Raw genomic sequence first — 18,477 nt, 5'->3', positions numbered from 1 at the left:
GCAGTCTCAGAAAATGGTGGTGGAAAAATAAAGTCCTTAGCACACACTCGACAGCCGTGGGCCATCCAGTTGCATTTTAGCACCCCAGGCTGGAGCTGAGCTCGCCCCAGGAGTGTCTGTGAGCACACCTGTGAGCACACCCCAGGCCCCTCTGAGCAGCAGCAGCTCAGTGCCCCTCTGCTGTCTGCCACCTTTAACTCTTTAACTTCTGCCCCTGGTTAGAATGAGTTTCCCCAAAGTCTCTGTTTCCGAGGATGAGGGGTACAAGCAGGCGTTTGCTCTCCAGCTGTCGCTGCAGGAGAGGCTGTGGCTCAGGGTGCCTTTTCCTTGGTGTTGCAGGTCAGCCTCAACGATTCCCACAATCAGATGGTTGTTCACTGGGCCGGAGAGAAGAGCAACGTGATCGTGGCCTTGGCCAGAGACAGCCTGTCTTTGCTGGGTCCCAAAAACAGCGATGTAAGTAATGCAGCCTGGCACTGGCCCGGGCTGCCTTTGCCGCTTCTGTGCCTGGCGAGGTGGCAGCAGCTGCTGAGCTGCAGCCTGCCTTCCTTGTCTGCTGTGAAGACAAAAGAAAGGCCCGTGAGTTTGAGTTCAGAAGCACAAAAAAACCCCCATTTAATATCCTCTGTGTTGCCCCCCCTCTGTGTTCGAGCCCTGAAAGGCTGGCTCGGGCAATCTGTAAGGCTTCTGCCCCTTGCAGTTTTCTGACTTCTTACCAGATCTGTCAGAAGGGAAGCCAGGGCATTGCACTTCTCACGCTGGGGCTTCTCCTTTGCAGGTTTACGTGTCTTATGACTATGGGAAGAGTTTTAAGAAGATTTCGGAAAGGTTCGGCTTCAGCGGGGGGAACAGCAGCGAGGTGGCCATTGCCCAGTTCTACCACAGCCCAGCTGACAACAAGAGGGTGAGGAGGATGCGGCAGCCGGCCCCAGCGGGCTTCCTCCGCCGGGCAGCACTGCTTATCGCTGCCCACAGCACAAACACGCGCGGCCCTCGGTGCCAGGGCAGTTATCCTGCAGTGGCGGTGCCTATAGAATAGAGCAGCGAGCTGCATGCCCATCACTAGTATCATTACAGAGCTACCAAGAGAAATACTTGTTTAGGCTTTCTCTACACCAAGGTCACCTTTTTACTGACTGAAGCCCTCCTAGGGAGAGGTGACATGTCCTTGCCCTGCAGCAGCTGAAGCTGCCACTTGCTACTCCGTAGGTGTTCTCCTCTTCAAAGCCAGGCCGGGGGAACTGGGTGTGCAGTCATCCCGACCCACATCTGTGGGTCATGCTGAAAACCTGCCTTTGCACAGGGCGAGTGCTCACTTGGGCCCTTCTTCTGTAGCAGTGGGGAGGGGCAGGTCCCTCCTGCAGGCAGGGACTTAAGGCTGATTTTGCATGGTCCTCTCAATTCCCAGGAGAGACCCTTGGGGCATCCCAGGGGTCCCTGGGGCAGAGGTGGGACATGCTGGGCATGCTGCTGCATCTCCTGTATGGCTCTACAGCGCTCAGGCGCATTGGAGCATGGCAGGAGAGGGGACGGCTGGGGCAGGCAGATTCCTTTCCCCCAGACTTTGGCCCCCCAAAAGCCCCCCCTGGACATGTGCCTTTGTTACTGCTAGCCTGAGCTCTGCTTTGACCTCCTGGAGGCTGACTGCCTGCTTTCTTTCTTCCTTGTCGGTCCCTCTCTTCCCAGTATATCTTCGTGGATGCCTTTGTTCCGTACCTGTGGATCACCACCGACTTCTGCAACAATATTCAGGGCTTCTCGATTCCCTTCAGAGCAGCAGACCTCCTCCTGCATGGCAGGAACCCCAACCTCCTTTTGGGCTTTGACAGGTCTCATCCTAAAAAGCAGGTGAGCACTTCTGCTCAGATGGGAGGGCCAGTGTCCTGCCTCTACCGTGCTGTGGCATTTCCCCTCGCTGTTAGGTGCCACACAGCCTTTGTGGCATGCCGAGAGCCACCCTGCCTCGTGCCAGCACCGTGTGGGTTTGTGCTTTGACTATGCAGGGCATCTGAGCTCAGATTGCTGCACGCAGATCTGTCCCAAATTAGCCAGCACACCCCCTTCCCTACAGGTCAGCCTGGTTTCTGACCTGTGGGGCAGGGAGGATATAGTACCTGCAGGATAGTTGGCTTAAACATTTCCTCTCCCTTTTCCTTGATTTACGCTAATCCTTAATCCACACCGCTCCTGACTGCATTGATCTCCCCGACTATTGCGGTCGTAACTCGCCGCAGAGAGCTGGCAGCTGAGGCAGAGCTGACCTCTGCAGTATTTCCTGTGGGCATGTGGTTTGGCTTTGGGTCTTGCATAACAAACTGTTTCTTGAAAACAAAACGCTTTTTTTCCCTTGCTGGGTAAAGATTGTAAATAGTGACAGCACATTCAGATAGACACAAGTCGCTGAAGCAAAACCTGGAGGTGAAACAACCATCCCCCAGTGTGTGAATGGGGAGAGCCCAGCAGGGACACGTGCAGTCTGTGCTGTTTTCGGTCCAGTCATAGCAGGGTGTGTGCTGGGCACTGCTGATGCCTTCCTGGGGGATGGAGCAGGCTGAGAATGGCACCTTCCCCAGAAGGGCTGCTGGACTGACTGTCAAGTCTGGAGTCTGGCCGTATCCACATACCTGCAAAGAAAGAGGCAAAAATTGCAGCTCAGGTGCCACCAAAGTCCTTGGAAAAAAACCAGGCATGTTTCAGGGGCATGGGCCCTTCAAGGGACGGATATGCAGAGGGGCTGATGTGTTTGCAGGCTGACATGTTTATCCCTGCTGCTTTTGTTGGTGCAATGAAAGATACTATCTCTCCCCTTGACCTTTGTCTTACTGGTGCCCGCAGATCTGCAACAACTGTCTGTTGCTGTGCTTGGTGGTGTAGCGGCCTCTGAGGGGGAGACAGCTCTGCCCGGATATTTACCCTTGCTATCACACTCCACGAGTACATTATAACAAGTTATTTTTATTTCTGAGTTAATGTAAAACCAGGTGCATCAACAGACAGTGGGAAATCCTTCTGGTAGGAGACTGTTTTTTTCCTGTTTTGGTTATTCTCCTGCAGCTCGAAAGATTACTGTTGCCCCAGGCAGCTGCCCTGTAAAGCAAAGTCATCAAAGTAGTTCACAGTTTTGCAATGGATGCACGTCCATCCTGCCTTTGCTGCCTGAGGTTGGGTTTCTTAAAGGACAGGGTCTGTTTGGTTGCCCAGTCCCACTGGCATCTCTCACGTTTCTGTTGCAGCTCTGGAAATCAGATGATTTTGGCCAGACCTGGATTATGATTCAGGAACACGTGAAGTCCTTTTCTTGGTACGTATTGCACCTATGCATTATGCCCAGCTCCTGTCTCTCACTCCTCACCTCTTGCCTTGTTTTCTGGCCTGCACAAACCAAGGACCTGGGTACCAAAGCGCGCTGCAGCCCCAGCCACCTGCTCCCCTCACCCAGCAGACACCCTGCATCGTGGGGCTGTGGCACGGCAGGGTAACAAGAGATAGCCACCAACACAGGCAGTCACCCAGAGGTGCTGCACTTTCCCCCTGGTTCTAGCCCGCCCACCCCATCTCCTGAAAGGGCTTCTGCTCCTTGGCACCCGCTGCCTTCTGCGTTGTGACTGCAGAGGTAACACCACCACCTTGTTTTTTTTTTCCAGGGGGGTTGAGCCCTATGATAAGCCAAATACAGTGTACATTGAGCGGCATGAGCCTTCTGGGGCATCGACAGTCATTCGAAGCACCGATTTCTTTCAAAGCCGAGAAAATAAAGAAATAATTCTGGAAGGCGTTGAAGACTTCCAGCTCAGGGACCAATACATGTTCGCAACAAAGTCTGTGGTAAGTATCATGTGAGCAATTCGCCATCAGGGGTGACGGTCGACGTGTCAGTACAGTACCACTATGGCCAGAGCGGGCAGTAGCTCTGCTTTCAGTGGAATCTGTGCCTAGAGCGTGGTAAGAGCATTTGCTAGGGTGGCGTTACTCGCTGCCGTACCTTGCAGCTTTTGGATTGTCACTTTGGACCTTTGCTTGATGCGGAGGTGTCGCTCAGGATGCCTGCAGCTGCCTTCCCTGCTTGACCTCGCACCACTGTGGATGAAGCAACACCCACCGATGCTGCTCTCCCGGAGGGGCTGGCAGCGGTGGTGTTCTGCTCAGCCTGCCTTCAGGAGGCTGGGCAGAAGTAGGTCAGCCTGCGAAGTGCTGGGACCTGGGAAAAACCACAGGATGCCTGGGCAGGCGGGCGAGGCGGGGGGCATGGGGTGGGGGAGGCGGGGGAAGGGGAAACGTGGCTCAGAAGCTCAGTGGTTAGGAGGCCGCTTGTCAGAGAGGATTACCATCAAATGTGGATAAGGGCCAAGTCGCCTAGCATGCTCCAGCTTGGAAAGAAAGCTGGATTTTCAGTTTGCTTTTTTAAGAAAAGAGGATGTGGGTGAGTGAAAGCGGTCTTGTGGTCCCTCTGCAGCCAGGGCCCCCTATACTTTTTGTAGCTGTTGGCCAGTTTCAGGCAAACCTGAAAGAAAGCTAGAAAGCATCTGTGGTTTCTTGGAGGACAAGTCCTTTCTAGACGATCAGAGACACTACACCAGAGGGGCAGAGTCCTATTCCTTCTAGAATTAAGGAGCAGTTTTCTTTTTAGAAGATGCTAGCATTGCTTTCCTCCTCCGCTGCTGCTATCAAGTCTGTTTTCATGAACAGCCTTTACCATTTAGGGGTTTGCAAAACTGTGTGGGATTTCCTAGGCAGTAAGCGGTGAGCGTGTCACCTCCGGCCACCCAAGCAGCCGCAGTGGTGTGCGACGCTGGCAGGGGATGTGTTTGCAGAGCGCTTTCTGTTTCTCAGAAGTCTCTCCTGCAGGTAGCACAGCCTGCAGCTCTTAGGGCCTGTCCCCTCAGTGCTGCGCCTGCTCTGAAGCCTGCTGTGGTTTGCAGAAGATTTTATCTAGGCTTGCTGCTGATGTTGGGTGGAACACGGAGGAGGGGTGGTCCATGTCTCTGCAAAGCCACTGGGCCCGGAGGGCAGCAATTCTGAAAGTGTGAGGCGGTTTTGAGTCGGGACCTTTCCAAGAATGAACTCGATCTGGGGGTTCTTTGGAGTTGGTTCTGCTTCTGGAGGGCTCAGGGGTCACAGGGGTCACCATCACCCTTTCTCCTGCAGATCTAATGACTGGTGTTACACTAAACAACATTAAAAATCACCTGTATTCCGTGCTGGGGCAAAGACCAATGGGAAGCACAGAAACTAGGAGGGAGGCTGGCCTGGCTGCAAACCACAATTCAGAAGTTACGATTCAGAAGTTACATCCCCAGGTCCGGAATCAGGCACTTGCATCAAACCCTGGCTGCAGCAGGAGCGGTGCTGGGGAGAGGACAGGCTGTGTGGCAGAGCCACCCAGGACACTGACTTATGCTCCTTTCTGTGGGAGGCACAGTTGCTTAGTGATACAGAGCCTGGGAAAATCAGGCCGCTTATTTTTGGAACCTAAATCTGGGTTTAGGTTCTTACCATTGGCATCCCATATGAAATAGGTTGCCCCCAGCTTTTTACCTTTTTGGCTCCACCTTGGTGCCTTTCATTTTGTGCAAATTGTTAAAAATAGGGAGGAAAGAACAGACAGCTGTGCAGAAAGGGGAGGAATTAAAACCAGCCCCCGTACCTCCACCCGACTGGCAAGAAAGGGCAGTTTGTCTACTTGCTGAGCTCTGGCTGTGGCAATGCAAACCAGTAGCGGGGGCAATGCTCCCCAGCGTCGGTCCTGGGCAGCTGCCACACTCTGCCCATGTGCAGGGAGGGTGAAGTCCTGGGCGTGTGGTTTGTGCGTGTGCCCCAGTCTGCCTTTCTGCTGCTGCTGGGGACGAGGGTGATTTCAAGGGTGAGAGCTGCTTCTGACACATCCTTCTGCTCTGCCACAGCATTTGCAAGGCAGCTCACAGCCGCCTTCGGTCCAGCTCTGGGTTTCCTTCAACCGCAAGCCGATGCGTGTGGCACAGTTTGTAACCAAGCATCCAATTAAGGTAAGTGGTGCTTTCCGAGAAGACCTCCTCTCTCCCTCCTTTGCCAAGGAGGCCCTCAGATGTCAACAGCAGTTCTCTGCGTTCCACCAGATGCTGCAGGAGCTGGAGCTGGGAAGGGACCTCATATGACCCTGCTCACAGGGGTTTGGCTAAGCAAAAGCTCATGTTAGGATGACCTTGTGGTTTATGTGATGGTACTTGATTCTAGTGGTTCATGGCACTGGAGAAATACTGGGAGCACTGTGCAGGGCCAGCACCGTCCTGGGCGCGAGGCTGTTTGGAAAGAGATGGTCACTGACTTCCTCCAGCACTGGTGATGGAGGCTGGCAGCAAAGCCCAGATAGCCAGAGGGGGGCTGGTCTTGGTGCTTTGGCTCTGCTTTTGGGTACCTTCCCTCTTCCCGTGGTGTGGGGTGTTAGGTCACTGGGCACACGCTGCCCCCACCGGCATGGCCCGGAGCACCCCTCTTCTCTGCAGGCAGAGGAAGCCCAGGGGCACAGCCAGGGTTTGCAAAGGTTCTGTGGTCTGTGAACCTGATGTGATGAGGTGTCCCTGGGCTGGTGGGGACGGAGGAGAGCACAAGAAGTACCTTCAGCGTTTGGCAGAGCAGCAGGGTGTGCTCCCGACTGCGAGATGCCCCTGGCCTCGGTGGGGTCCAGGCACAGAGAGCTCTGGCACCGACGGGGCTTGGCACCCAGCGCTGCTTCTGGGCGGCTCTGCCAGTGGGTTCTGCAGCGTGGAGGGTGGAGGATGGTGATTGCTGCAGGAGAAACACAAAAGAAAAAGCAAAGGGAAGATACTTACTTGCCAAGTGGAAAAAATAAATACAAATGGATGGAGGGAAGAATAACTTTCAGCTAGCTAAGGGGAAACACTAAACCAGCCTGTACATAAACCGCGCTTGTATGCCCACACGTGCAAAGCCAGCTCACCTGTCATTTACCTCCCAAAGGAATATTATGTTGCTGATGCCTCGGAGGACCAAGTGTTTGTGTGTGTCAGCCACGATAACAACCGTACCAACCTCTACATATCGGAGGCAGAAGGCCTGAAGTTCTCCCTGTCTTTAGAAAATGTGCTTTACTACAGCCCGGGAGGAGCTGGAAGTGACACCTTGGTCAGGTAGCGGGGGATGTGCTTAATCAGCTGTGGTAAATGAGTACATCAGCTGAGGTCTTTGTAGATTTTGCTTACTTTTGATTTGATCAGAGCATTGCCCTGACCCCCAGCCTTGACAGTTCCCCACTCCCCAGACCCAGTGAGGCTGCGATTCATGGATCCCACCTTTGCTTACAGGTATTTTGCCAACGAGCCCTTTGCAGACTTCCATCGTGTCGAAGGTGTGCAGGGTGTCTACATCGCCACCCTGATCAACGGCTCCTTCAGCGAGGAGAACATGCACTCCGTCATCACCTTTGACAAGGGGGGCACCTGGGAGCTGCTGCAGCCCCCAGCGCAGACGCAGTACGGGGAGCAGATAGACTGTGAGGTAGCACGGGCTGGGAAGGGGCAGGGGTGCGAGCATGGCAGAAGGCCCCCACAAAAGAGGCTGAAATGGCAATCCCACCGTGAGGGAGTCCCTCCTTGTCTTTCCCAGCGGAGGGGGCTGGACTAGGTGGGACGAGGGCACGGGTCAGTACAGGGTAGAGGGTTAATGCCACTGTGCTTTTCTTTTCCAGTTTTCTCAGGGCTGCTCTCTCCACCTGGCCCAGCGCCTGAGCCAGCTGCTTAATTTCCAGCTGCGCAGGATGCCCATTCTCTCCAAGGAGTCAGCGCCGGGGCTGATCATCGCCACTGGTACCGCTTTCCTTGCTGCAGCTGTGCGGGGGCTTGGGCGTGTTGTTGTCAGGTCATGAGGAACTTGGCAGCGCCTGGCTTGTCTGTGCAGGTTACAAAAATGCAGTTCAGTGGTGCATTTTGCAGGTTTTTCCTTTCTCTGTTGCAGTCCCCATACAGTAATTATAACATGTATGTTTTACTGCAGCATGGTGATGTGAGGAACCTTGCCTGCTTTATTCTGATCCTCTTTCCTGCCACTATCCCTGTGAAGGGTTTCTTGAACATACAGAAGCTCCTGTTTGTCTCACTCTTTTACTGAAGAAAACACACGTTTTGTTTGATCGTGTTTACAGCCATAGGTCTTTCTCCAGCTGCTTTTAAAACTTGTGCTAGTCTTTAAAATACTTGCTTTTGAAGGGATTAGTTCATAGTGTGGAAGATCGGCTGCCCAACTGTTGTCATTTTGCTCACAGATAAAAATAGTTTAGAATCTCTGCCTTCATTTTAAGCAATAGCTTTGCATTCCTCAGGAAGAATGATTTCTCCTGTTCTCCTAGGCTCCGTTGGCAAGAACATGGCAAGGAAAACCAATGTCTATGTCTCGAGCAGTGCTGGAGCAAGGTGGAGAGAGGTAAGGCCACCCTTTTCCGTGCCAGCTCAGACAAGGTGATGGAGGAGCAGGTAGGACGTTGGCAGCAATACAGATAAGTGACGTGCAGCTCTTGGGCACTAAAACTGACCTCCACATTGACATCCAAGAGCTGTAGCTGGAAGGTGCTGAATGTCCCTTGAGACCAAGACAAAAAGGTCTTTAGATGAAGGACTAGGCGTGGGTTAACATTGGAGGAGAACCTCCTGGGCCTCTTGGTGAAGGTGGTGGGTTCAAATGCAGGAGAGCTCCCTCCTCTGTTCTTTTCAGCTGGCAGGACTTGCCCTCAGCATGGGTCATCTGGCCCCTTTTATACAGGACTGACAGCTGGGACCTTGTATGTGAGAGTGTCTGGAGAGGCTCTGGCACCTTCCAGAAAAATGGGATGCTGCCCTCGGTTTATGGGGAGTTTGATGCTGTTTACTAAGTGGGTGTTCTGGTCTGTGGCAGTATTTGTAGTCTGCCTGTGCATTCTGCAGCCAGTGTAATGTGGTACTTCAACATCTGCAAGCTATTTACTCCTGTGAATTAAGTGGCCTCCTTTTCCTCCCGTAAATGCTGCGTGGTCTGGGTTATGGTCTGGGCAGCTGTGGCAGCAGGGGGGCATGCCACAGGTGTGGCTGCTGCCAAAGCCGACCATGGTTCAGAGGCCAGCCCTGGCTGGGAGCTGGTGCCTCCAAAATTCATCTGGGGAGCGGCTGTGGAGACCTGTTTCTCCCTGCAGGAGCCTTGTGGCAAGACAGGGATGCTCATGGCCAGGGAAGCTATTTGAAAGCCGAGACTTTCAGGTGCCGACCTCCCCTGGCTCGCAGGCAGGTTTGCATTGGAGTGCAATTAAAACATGCCGAGGAAGCTTTGACCCACAGTTGATGCTGAGCTCCTGGCTGGTTTGGGCCCTTTGTATCACAAGCAGGGGTGCAGAATGACCCAGCAGTGTTGTTCCCCGGCTGAGCAGCAGTAACACAACTCCTTCCTCAGCTTTGGCAAGCAGCAGGCTGGAAGGCTTGTTGCTCTCCGGATCACTGGTATGATTTCACAGCACAGAAATGAAAGAAACAATACATTCAGTGCCCTGTGTAAGAACTCCCCAGGTGTGTTAGGCATGTCCCGCAAGCAGTCAGGTACATACATGCTTCCAGTTCTCATCTTGAGCTGTGCCGGGCTCCCCAGATAGGAAAGCAAAGATGATTTTGTGTTGGTGGTCACTGAACAGAGCTGGAGGTGAGGATGAAGTACAACTTTCTTTCTGTGGGATGGATGCATGAACTGTCTTGGGGGCTTGTTTCTGCACTCCGTGGCCCTGCTTCAATTTAAGCATTCAAAAAACCTTACAGCACAAGAACCAATACTTACCTGCAGTCCTAGGAAGGCGGTGAGTCCCTGCCGAGCATTGAAAAAGCCTTGCAGACATGACAAAGAGCTGGAGACTGAGAGGGGGAGCAATGGCCTCTAGTTTCATGTAATGGAACTTTTTCCATTGATTCTTTCCCTGCACGTGGTGTGGGAGGAGCAGAGTCGAGAGCACAGTGCTGCTCTTAAACACAGCTATACATTTAGGGAAATTGGGCTGGCTGTGCTAGTCTACAGCTGCTGGCCCATAAACACTTGAATCTCTGGTGCCTCCAGATCCTTGGCTTGGCCCAGGCAAACCAAAACATTAGCTTGGGTCGAACAGCATTTCTGACAAAGCACATATTCCAGCCAAGCTTTTCCCTTTCAGCACGGCTCTGATGCATCTCGGCACTGTTTCTCTTCCAGGCGCTGTCTGGACCCCACTATTACACTTGGGGTGACCATGGTGGCATTCTTGTGGCCATTGCACAAGGCACTGAGACCGACCAGCTCAAGTAAGTGGCAGGGCAGGGGGATTGCCTCTGGTGCTTGGGCTGGGGCCGGGAGAGTGCCCTGTGGTGGGCAGGACCTGCCCCTGGCAGCTCTCCCAATCTTCTTTCTCCAGGTACAGCACAAATGAAGGAGAAACCTGGAAAATATTCACTTTCTCAGAGAAACCGGTGTTTGTGTATGGCCTGCTTACCGAGCCTGGCGAGAAAAGCACCATATTCACCATCTTCGGCTCATACAAAGAGAATGGCCACAGCTGGCTGATACTGCAGATCAACACCACAGACGTGCTGGGTAAGGGGACAGGTGACAGAGCCATCGCTGACGCTGGTTGTGCAGGTGGGAGAGCTGTCCTGTCTCCACCCTGCAGCTTTGCAGGTTGTGCACGCTATAAGCCCGTACCTGAAACCAGACAGTCCCCACGCTGTGCAGCCTGCCCCTAGCACCCCTGTGGGTGCAAGGGAGATCTTCACTTACCCTCTTGGGGGGACTGAGGGTGAGGAGGGAGCGCAGGAGAGGTTTTCAGAAGCCCAAAGTGACCTAGAGTCCTCAGGCTGTGAACCAAACTATTTAGTCATCTAAGGCTCTGAGATTCCCTCTGACAGGCACCGCAAGTTGAGTGCCTAAATACAAATTGGGTGTAGAAACACCTTTGTTGCTATTGCCCTCTATCCTGTTTTCCAGAAAAGACCCCAGAGAGATGCCCTCAAGTCCCATAGGCAGCCAGCTGACCCCGCTGTCCCAGCTGTCCCGCAGGAGCTGTGGGGGAGAGGGCATCCCCTGCGGGGGCTGTGGTACAGGGTGCCCTGTCCCGCTGCCAAAGGCTCTAGGGCCCCCTGCACTCTCCCCGTATCCCTTTCCTCCTCACTGAGGAATTTGTTGAAAAGGAAAAGGGGAAAAAAAAAAATCCTTCTGAAGGCTTGTGCCTATGAATGTTTTATAACCCGTTTCAACTTTGATTGCAAGGCAGCATTTTAATCAAAGAGCAGTTAAACCCAGCAGAGGAATTTGCTTGACTAAAATTTATAACTGATTCCCTTGACATTTTGTTAGAAATGTTTGGTAACCAGAACAACTTCATTTAAATGAGGCATCGCAAATTCACTGTCACCACGACCGAGCTGCTTGTTGCCGCCCGTCACCAAGTGCTGCTGCATGCTCTGAGCTGACATGCTTTCTGCTTTGCCTTTTCTTTTGGGCCGGGGCTAGAGCCGTGTAGTGGGGGGGAAAACTGCTCGTTTCATGCCCGGGAGAGTGACGGGAAGGAAGCAGCAATGGGTGTCTGCGTGGTGCATGGCTGGGTGCCAGTGCGCCCTGCACTTGCTGCAAGTATCCTGGGCCTTGATGCCACAACACCACCAGCCGCAGGAAGAAGCCGAGGTTCATGCAGCCTCCTCAGAGGCTGGGCTGGCTGCTTGGAGCCTGCAGCTTCCCCTGGGAGGCCTTTCGCACCTCCTCTGAGAGCAAGGCTCTCTCCGTCCCCACAGTCCCTGGAGCACAGTGTGGTGCTGGTGCAGGACATGGTACTGTGTTTTGCACATCCCTGCTGGGCACGCGTCGACAGCAGTGACCGAGGGGAACCTGCCGCTCTTGCTTCCAAACCCTTGGTCTGGGGTGCCACAAGGACTGTGCCTTTCTTTACCCCAACCTGTTGCTTCTCTTAGGGGTCCCTTGCACAGAGAATGACTACAAACTGTGGTCACCCTCCGACGAGCGAGGCAATGAATGCTTACTGGGGCATAAAACTGTTTTCAAAAGGAGGACTCCTCATGCGACCTGTTTCAATGGTGAAGACTTTGACAGGCCTGTCATGGTCTCCAACTGCTCTTGTACAAGGGAAGACTTTGAATGGTAAATACCAATTAAATTCTCTTAGTCTGGACTGTAAGTCTGAGATAAATATCTGTGACCAATCGCTCAGAGTGAACAAACATCCAATTTACTTAGCTCTGTGTATCGCTGCTTGATTTTATAGCAGAGAGGAAACTAAATAGACTGAAAACATCCTTTCATTAATAACAGGGCATGAGACTTAATTAATGTCTTTAGAGCCTTTCGGGAGCCTCTGAAGGGTTCCATAGAAGAGGGAAGTATTGTTAATCCATCACCTTCTTTCAAATGATGGCGGACACTTTCCCATCACATACAGAGATCCTCTACTGAAAAGCTTAGTGACCCTTTAGCCACAGGGATGCAGCTGGCCCTGCTGTGTCATTTCATCTGCAATCTGCACATTACTGACACCGCACAACTCTCAGGATTAGGAAACACGCTCTGGCAATCTGATGCAAAGATTTGGGGTTAGAAAGTGAACGACTTTTCAGGGACTGGACTTTCAGCAGAGCTCATGGCCAGTCTGCTCAAGTGCCCGGTACACACAGTTAAGGACAGGCGTCCCAGACCTGCCTCTCTGATGCAGAGACTTGGGTCTGGCTCGTTGTGAACAGACTGAGGATAGTGCTGGTGGGATTTGATTCTTGCCTCAGAATCGCAGCCCTGGGCTCCCTACAAAATCAGTTTGACATAGCCTCTTCCACAGTGTTTTCCAAAGAGCAGACACATTGTAACTCCTATTTTACCAGCAGGAAAAGCCAAAAGACACACCAGTGACCTAACCCAGTTAGTTGGAGAGCTGGGGCTTGCAGCCAGATTTTCAAGGCGCACTGGCTCAGCTGTGTGCTGCTGCCTTACCTACCCTAGTCTGCTTGGCCACTGGCAAGCTTATTTGTAAAATGTTCTTGAAACGTCCTGGAGACAGAAGCTGCTCGGCTGTAAGATATTATTATGCAGCTAAATACTGATAATGAATGATCTTCTGACATTCTTTGGATTCTTAAAACTTCTATGCAAAAATAGAACAGAGTAGTAGTATATAGCATGGCTGTCTTTTTTCCTTCTTCCCCGTCCCTCATTACATCTTTCTTCTTGCAGTGATTTTGGCTTTAAACTGAGTGACGACTTATCGTTAGAAGTTTGTGTTCCTGACCCTGAATTTGCTGGGAAACCGTACGACCCGCCAGTCCCTTGTCCTGTTGGCTCAACTTATAAGAAGACTCGAGGGTACGTGTTGTACTTGGGAGGGGAACCTGGTTTTCCACATGCTGGGATTTATCCTATTGGTGATTAAAAAACCCCCAAACAACCACAAAACCCCGTCACAAACACTCCTTGAGTGGCAATAAACAAATTGCATGTTTGGACATCCATTGTAACTAGGCACTGCTGCTTATTCTGGCTGAGCATGATGGCATGTTAACAGTTTCCATGAAATAAACTGCCTGCCTGTCTATGTTGCAGCTACCGAAAGATCTCTGGGGACACTTGTACAGGTGGAGACATCGAGTCACGTCTCGAAGGGGAGCTGGTACCATGCCCTCTAGCTGGTGAGTATGTACAGGACTGCTTTGGGCACAAGGGCTTCATTCATGAAGCCTTTGGCTGATGTCTAAGGAACCATGCACAAATTCCCAGAGGGCTCTCAGACAAAACCTATGACAGAAGAGCTGAAGTGCCTCAGTGGGTTACAAATCAATCATCTCCTGTCCTGTCCAGGGACCAGAGAGCCTCTGAGCGACCTGCGCAGGAGCAGCTTCAGCCTGCTCTGCTGCTGAAGGCACAGGAGGCTGAAGCCCTCAGAGCAGGCTGTGGGCAGGAGCCCTCTTATCCCAGTCACATCCTTGCTGCAGCTGGCTTGAACCCAACCAGAAAGACAGGAGTTAGCTCAAAGATACCCTCATCCTGGAGAAACCCTTGGGAAGGTACCACCCTGAGACAGGCCACCGTATGCAGTTGAACGATGGCTGTTTGGGGCAGGACCAGGGCAGAGGCTGCCCTTTAGTTCTCACACCCGTACCCGCCAGCTTCGCCTCTGTCCTTATTTTCTCCTCTCAAATGTATGAGGCATTGGAACGGTCTTGTTCCCCTGTACTGCCAAAGTTATTTGCATTCTGCTTATTACAGATTTAATTTAATCTGCCATCATGAGCTGCGTGATTAGCATGCTGCTGCACAGCAGCTCAGGAGCGAGCCTGAGACAGGGACGTGGCTCATGCAAGGGACAGGGTGGCTGCGCCGGTGCTGCAGGCAGGGCAGCCCTGGGCTGTGGCTGAGCAGAGCCACAGGGCCACAGAGCAGCCAGACCAGCCAGCCTGAGATTTCTCTGCACTATCCTAAGATTTTTTAGGGTGCAAAAGATATTCCAGGTGCAAAAGGGCTCATCAGGTCCCTGGGGAAGCGTTCCCTCTGCTGGGATTCGTGCCAATGCTGTGCTTAGTTTTCCTCGTCGTTCAGAGCCCGAGACATTATTCACCCCTCTGAACCCTCTTGAGCTATTTGGAGAATTGTGTTAGTCATGCCGAGAAGGACCCTGCCTGACTGGGCTGGGCTTTGAAGTGCCGTGTTCCCAGAGTGTTTGCTGATCGTCTTCAGATACGTGTTGGCTTGCACCATGGTAACACTTTCATGTACAGTATCTGTTTCGTATCTCTGCCTAATCTCGTTAGGGATGCACAGCCAGAGTTACTTACCGACATTACACTTACTCATTAATAGCATTATTGGACTTCACCAGTAGTGTGCTAATGCCCAGGAGACTTTGTCCTGGACCAGGATCCCATTACACTGGATTTGTCACAATTCAGAAACAAAACCCACTCTGGGATATTCACTGCCGTGCCAGCGTCCCCTAGGACTCGCAGATTTACATCATTCCCACCTATTTTATGATATTTTTGAGGAACAGGAGATCAGTATTTTATTTCTAATTGGTGGCATTGCGCTCCGGACCCACATAAAGCTATTAGTGTGTTCTCATTAACCTAATCCCGCCGAGACAAAGGGCCTTTGCCTCCCTTATGCTGAGGTGCTAAAACGTGCAGTCACGGGTAAGAAAAAATACCTGGTATTTTCTTTTTGTCCCTTGAGTAGCCTAAACTGGCCAGAAGTGTCTAAATAAGGCTCTCCCTGTTCTTGCAGAGGAGAATGAGTTCATTCTCTACGCCACCCGCTACTCCATCCACCGCTATGACCTCGCCTCTGGCGTCAGTGAGGAGCTGCCCCTGGCTGGGCTGCGAGGGGCAGTCGCCCTGGACTTCGACTATGACCACAACTGCTTGTACTGGGCTGATGTCACTCTGGACATTATACAGGTGAGCCAGGGAGTGGAGATGCTGCCGCAGCCCCGGCTGCCCGTGTCATCGCCTCTGTGCACCACAGGCAGGTGGTGCACATACACCCTGAAAACCAAATGTTTGTCTTGGGTACTCCTTCCCTCTGAGCTACGGCTTGCCTCGCACACCTGACCGTGCTCTTCTTGAGGCTGTGGAAATTCTTCATCTTTTATTCTGATTTTTTTTCCCCCCCCAGCGTCTTTGTCTCAACGGGAGCTCTGGGCAAGAAATAATCATAAGTACTGGGCTGGAGACAGTGGAAGCTTTGGCCTTTGAACCACTCAGTCAGTTGCTGTACTGGGTCAACGCCGGGATTCCCAAAATTGAGGTACAGCTACGCCGACCCATGCTAAAAAGAGGTGATTGTGTCAGTGCATCCTTGAGGCTGGGCCCTGAGCTGGGTGCTGCCCTGAAGTCTCATGGCGGGGGGGGCATTACTGCACACTGACCCTTGTCCCACATGCCACTTTATTGGATCTAAATGCAAACAGGATACGGTACCATGCAGCCCTGTGTACTTAAACCAAGGTTGGTCTGTGAGACTGAATTGCACAGCAGAAATCGGGGGTGGGGGTGGTGGAAAGCAGCGTCCTCGTGCAGTACATGCAGCCAGCACAGGGTACAGACAGAGCACTGCAGCAGCCGGCTGCTCGCTCAGTCACACAGAAATGTCAATACCTACACCAATCCATCCTCTTTTATCACCTGCCTCACCGTAACCGCTCCCTCTGCCCATGGAAGCTGTTTTATGAGGGAGCAGTAATTACCTGCCACAGATTTTACCTAACTTTAACCAGTGCAGTTGCCCACAGTAAATGCACAACTCCTCTTTTTGGTTACGACTTCAGGTTGCCAATCCAGACGGAGACCTGCGACTTACTGTCCTCAATTCCTCGATACTTGAACGACCCAGAGCCCTTGCTCTAGTTCCCCAAGATGGGTAAGAAATCAAGCATCACAAGTAGTCAGGTACCCTGGTATTGCCCAGGGGTGCCATGCTGTTACAGCCCCTCCTTCAACACTACACTTGTAAGACGCAAACGCAAGGGAGAGTGCTGCTCAGAAAGCTTGGCGAGGCTCAGCCCCAAAGGGTGCGACGGGGGGATGGGAGCAGCAGCGGGCAGTGCAGCGAGGCATGGCTCAGTCCTGCGCCACACTCTTGCCATCGTGTGCCCGACCAAGGCACCAGCTGCCTCGCAGCAATCACAGACTTGGTTTTTCTTTCAGTTTAACTGCTCTTTTCCTACCCATACTTATCTACTAGTAAATAACTTTTCCTGCCAGTAAAACTGGCTGGTCAGTGGGGAAAGCTGCAGTGATGCTTGAGAAACCGAGCCGTGCTCAAATTCAGGAGCCAAATGCAAGTTACATCTTCTGAGTATGGTTTTGCCGTGGCTGCTGCGCTGCAAGTGTAGTGCTGACAAACCTGAGCTGTCTTTAGGTGTGTGTGCTAAAGCAAAGCAGTTCAGCACAAGGTAACCTACAGCTGCGCTCGCACCACAGAACCTGCAGCTAAATAAGCCTCTGTGCTGCTTGTAGGTCTGCCGCTGGCATTCATTAGAATTGCAAAGAGCTGCCTTTCCAAAGGCATTTCTTGCAAGAGACATGGAATGTGAAGTACTCAAACCTCTGCTTCATAACTTGTTTCCTTTTGATGAGCTGTTTTGTTATGATTTTGAGTAACCTCTCTGCCTGTTGTCAGATTGATGTTCTGGACAGACTGGGGAGACTCCAGAGCTGGCATTTACAGAAGCGACATGGATGGGTCATCGGCTGGGTGCATCGTTTCAGAGGGTGTGCGGTGGCCAAATGGCATTTCTGTGGATGAGCACTGGATCTACTGGACTGAAGCCTATATGGACAGGATTGAGAGGGTCAATTTCAATGGGCTGCAGAGATCTGTGATCCTGGACAGCCTCCCTCACCCTTACGCTATTGCTGTATTTAAGGTATGTTTGCAACGGCTTGTTTCCCATCGGTATGTGTTTCCATAGTGTGCACACTCTGAGGTTAGTCTGTCTATGAGGTGGGTGGCGAAGGAGCGTTGAGCGCACTGGATTTGGAGGGTAGGAGTGGGTGCGATGCTTGCTCTCTTTCTTGCTCCTGGCATGTCCCCACAAACCCTGAAACAAGCGGGCAGGTGCAGTTGAAACTGGGACCAACATCCAAGAGATGTGCAGCTTTCCCAAGCAGCTGCACTGCGCTATGTTCCCCAGATTGTTTGCCACTCAGCACATGTGACTGCTGCTTCCATTCCTGCTCAAATCCCAGCTCAGGTCTTCCCCTTCTTCTGCCCTTTGGGCTGGGGAGACTTTGCACTCTTGATTGCTCTGCGCATCCAGGCAGTTGCTGTGGCTTAGTGCAGTAACCGCTGATGGGCACGGCCCTGGCAGCACTGCTCCTCACGCTAAGAGCAAAGCCTCTGTTTCAGAATGAGATCTACTGGAATGACTGGTCACAGCTGAGTATTTTCAGAGCATCCAAAACCAGCGGCTCAAAAATGGAGATCTTAGTCAGCCGGCTAAATGGGATCATGGATATGAAAATCTTTTACAGAGGGAAGACAACAGGTGAGTGCAGGTGATCTTTCCTGCGATTTAGAAGTGCGTTCATCCCCCGTTTCTGTAGGTTGCCAGGCCACTGGGCCATCCCAGCTCACACTTTGTGAGCCTGAATATATCCCTATTCCTGCAGAGTCTGAATCGCTCAGGCACCGTTGTTGTAAGGAATGTGTTCCGTGAGCAGTGCACCTGCCTTTTCAGCTGCCCGGAGAGATGCTCCCCATCAGGGAGACAGACCATAGGGCAGTCAGCTGTGGTGGCACCTTAGAGCTTAGGTCACAGAGCATGGCCTTCCCCTGTAGAGGGCTGTAGGGGCCAAAAAAAATACAGGGTCTCAGAGCTGCACCAGCTTTGCCCTTCACTTAGTCATCCATCTGGGCTGCGATAAGGGAGAAGCAGCCCCTGTGTGTGAATGCCCTGAAGGGACTGGATTCATTTTCAAACAGGTAAAAGGCTGTCAAAGGGCTTTGCCAGTC

The 18,477-nt window shown here is 52.3% G+C and overlaps 1 protein-coding gene across 3 annotated transcripts in view; it reads left to right on the top strand.

Moving 5' to 3' along the window:
* Window positions 1–18,477, top strand: part of SORL1 (sortilin related receptor 1) — a 53,397-nt gene that overhangs the window by 9,892 nt on the left and 25,028 nt on the right. For all 3 annotated transcript variants that reach the window (XM_055728510.1, XM_055728511.1, XM_055728509.1), the window contains exons 2-21: window positions 340–456; window positions 779–904; window positions 1,687–1,848; window positions 3,234–3,301; window positions 3,645–3,825; window positions 5,901–6,002; window positions 6,955–7,124; window positions 7,299–7,491; window positions 7,682–7,799; window positions 8,339–8,412; window positions 10,189–10,277; window positions 10,388–10,566; window positions 11,937–12,123; window positions 13,204–13,332; window positions 13,570–13,655; window positions 15,247–15,419; window positions 15,637–15,768; window positions 16,289–16,380; window positions 17,143–17,389; window positions 17,872–18,010. In XM_055728510.1, the coding sequence (XP_055584485.1) occupies window positions 340–456; window positions 779–904; window positions 1,687–1,848; window positions 3,234–3,301; window positions 3,645–3,825; window positions 5,901–6,002; window positions 6,955–7,124; window positions 7,299–7,491; window positions 7,682–7,799; window positions 8,339–8,412; window positions 10,189–10,277; window positions 10,388–10,566; window positions 11,937–12,123; window positions 13,204–13,332; window positions 13,570–13,655; window positions 15,247–15,419; window positions 15,637–15,768; window positions 16,289–16,380; window positions 17,143–17,389; window positions 17,872–18,010 (2,764 nt within the window). The remainder of the gene's footprint in view (window positions 1–339; window positions 457–778; window positions 905–1,686; window positions 1,849–3,233; window positions 3,302–3,644; window positions 3,826–5,900; window positions 6,003–6,954; window positions 7,125–7,298; window positions 7,492–7,681; window positions 7,800–8,338; window positions 8,413–10,188; window positions 10,278–10,387; window positions 10,567–11,936; window positions 12,124–13,203; window positions 13,333–13,569; window positions 13,656–15,246; window positions 15,420–15,636; window positions 15,769–16,288; window positions 16,381–17,142; window positions 17,390–17,871; window positions 18,011–18,477) is intronic.

Source organism: Falco cherrug, chromosome 17, assembly GCF_023634085.1.
Source record: "Falco cherrug isolate bFalChe1 chromosome 17, bFalChe1.pri, whole genome shotgun sequence".
NCBI lineage: Eukaryota > Metazoa > Chordata > Aves > Falconiformes > Falconidae > Falco > Falco cherrug.
This window is presented reverse-complemented; position numbering and strand designations above follow the sequence as displayed.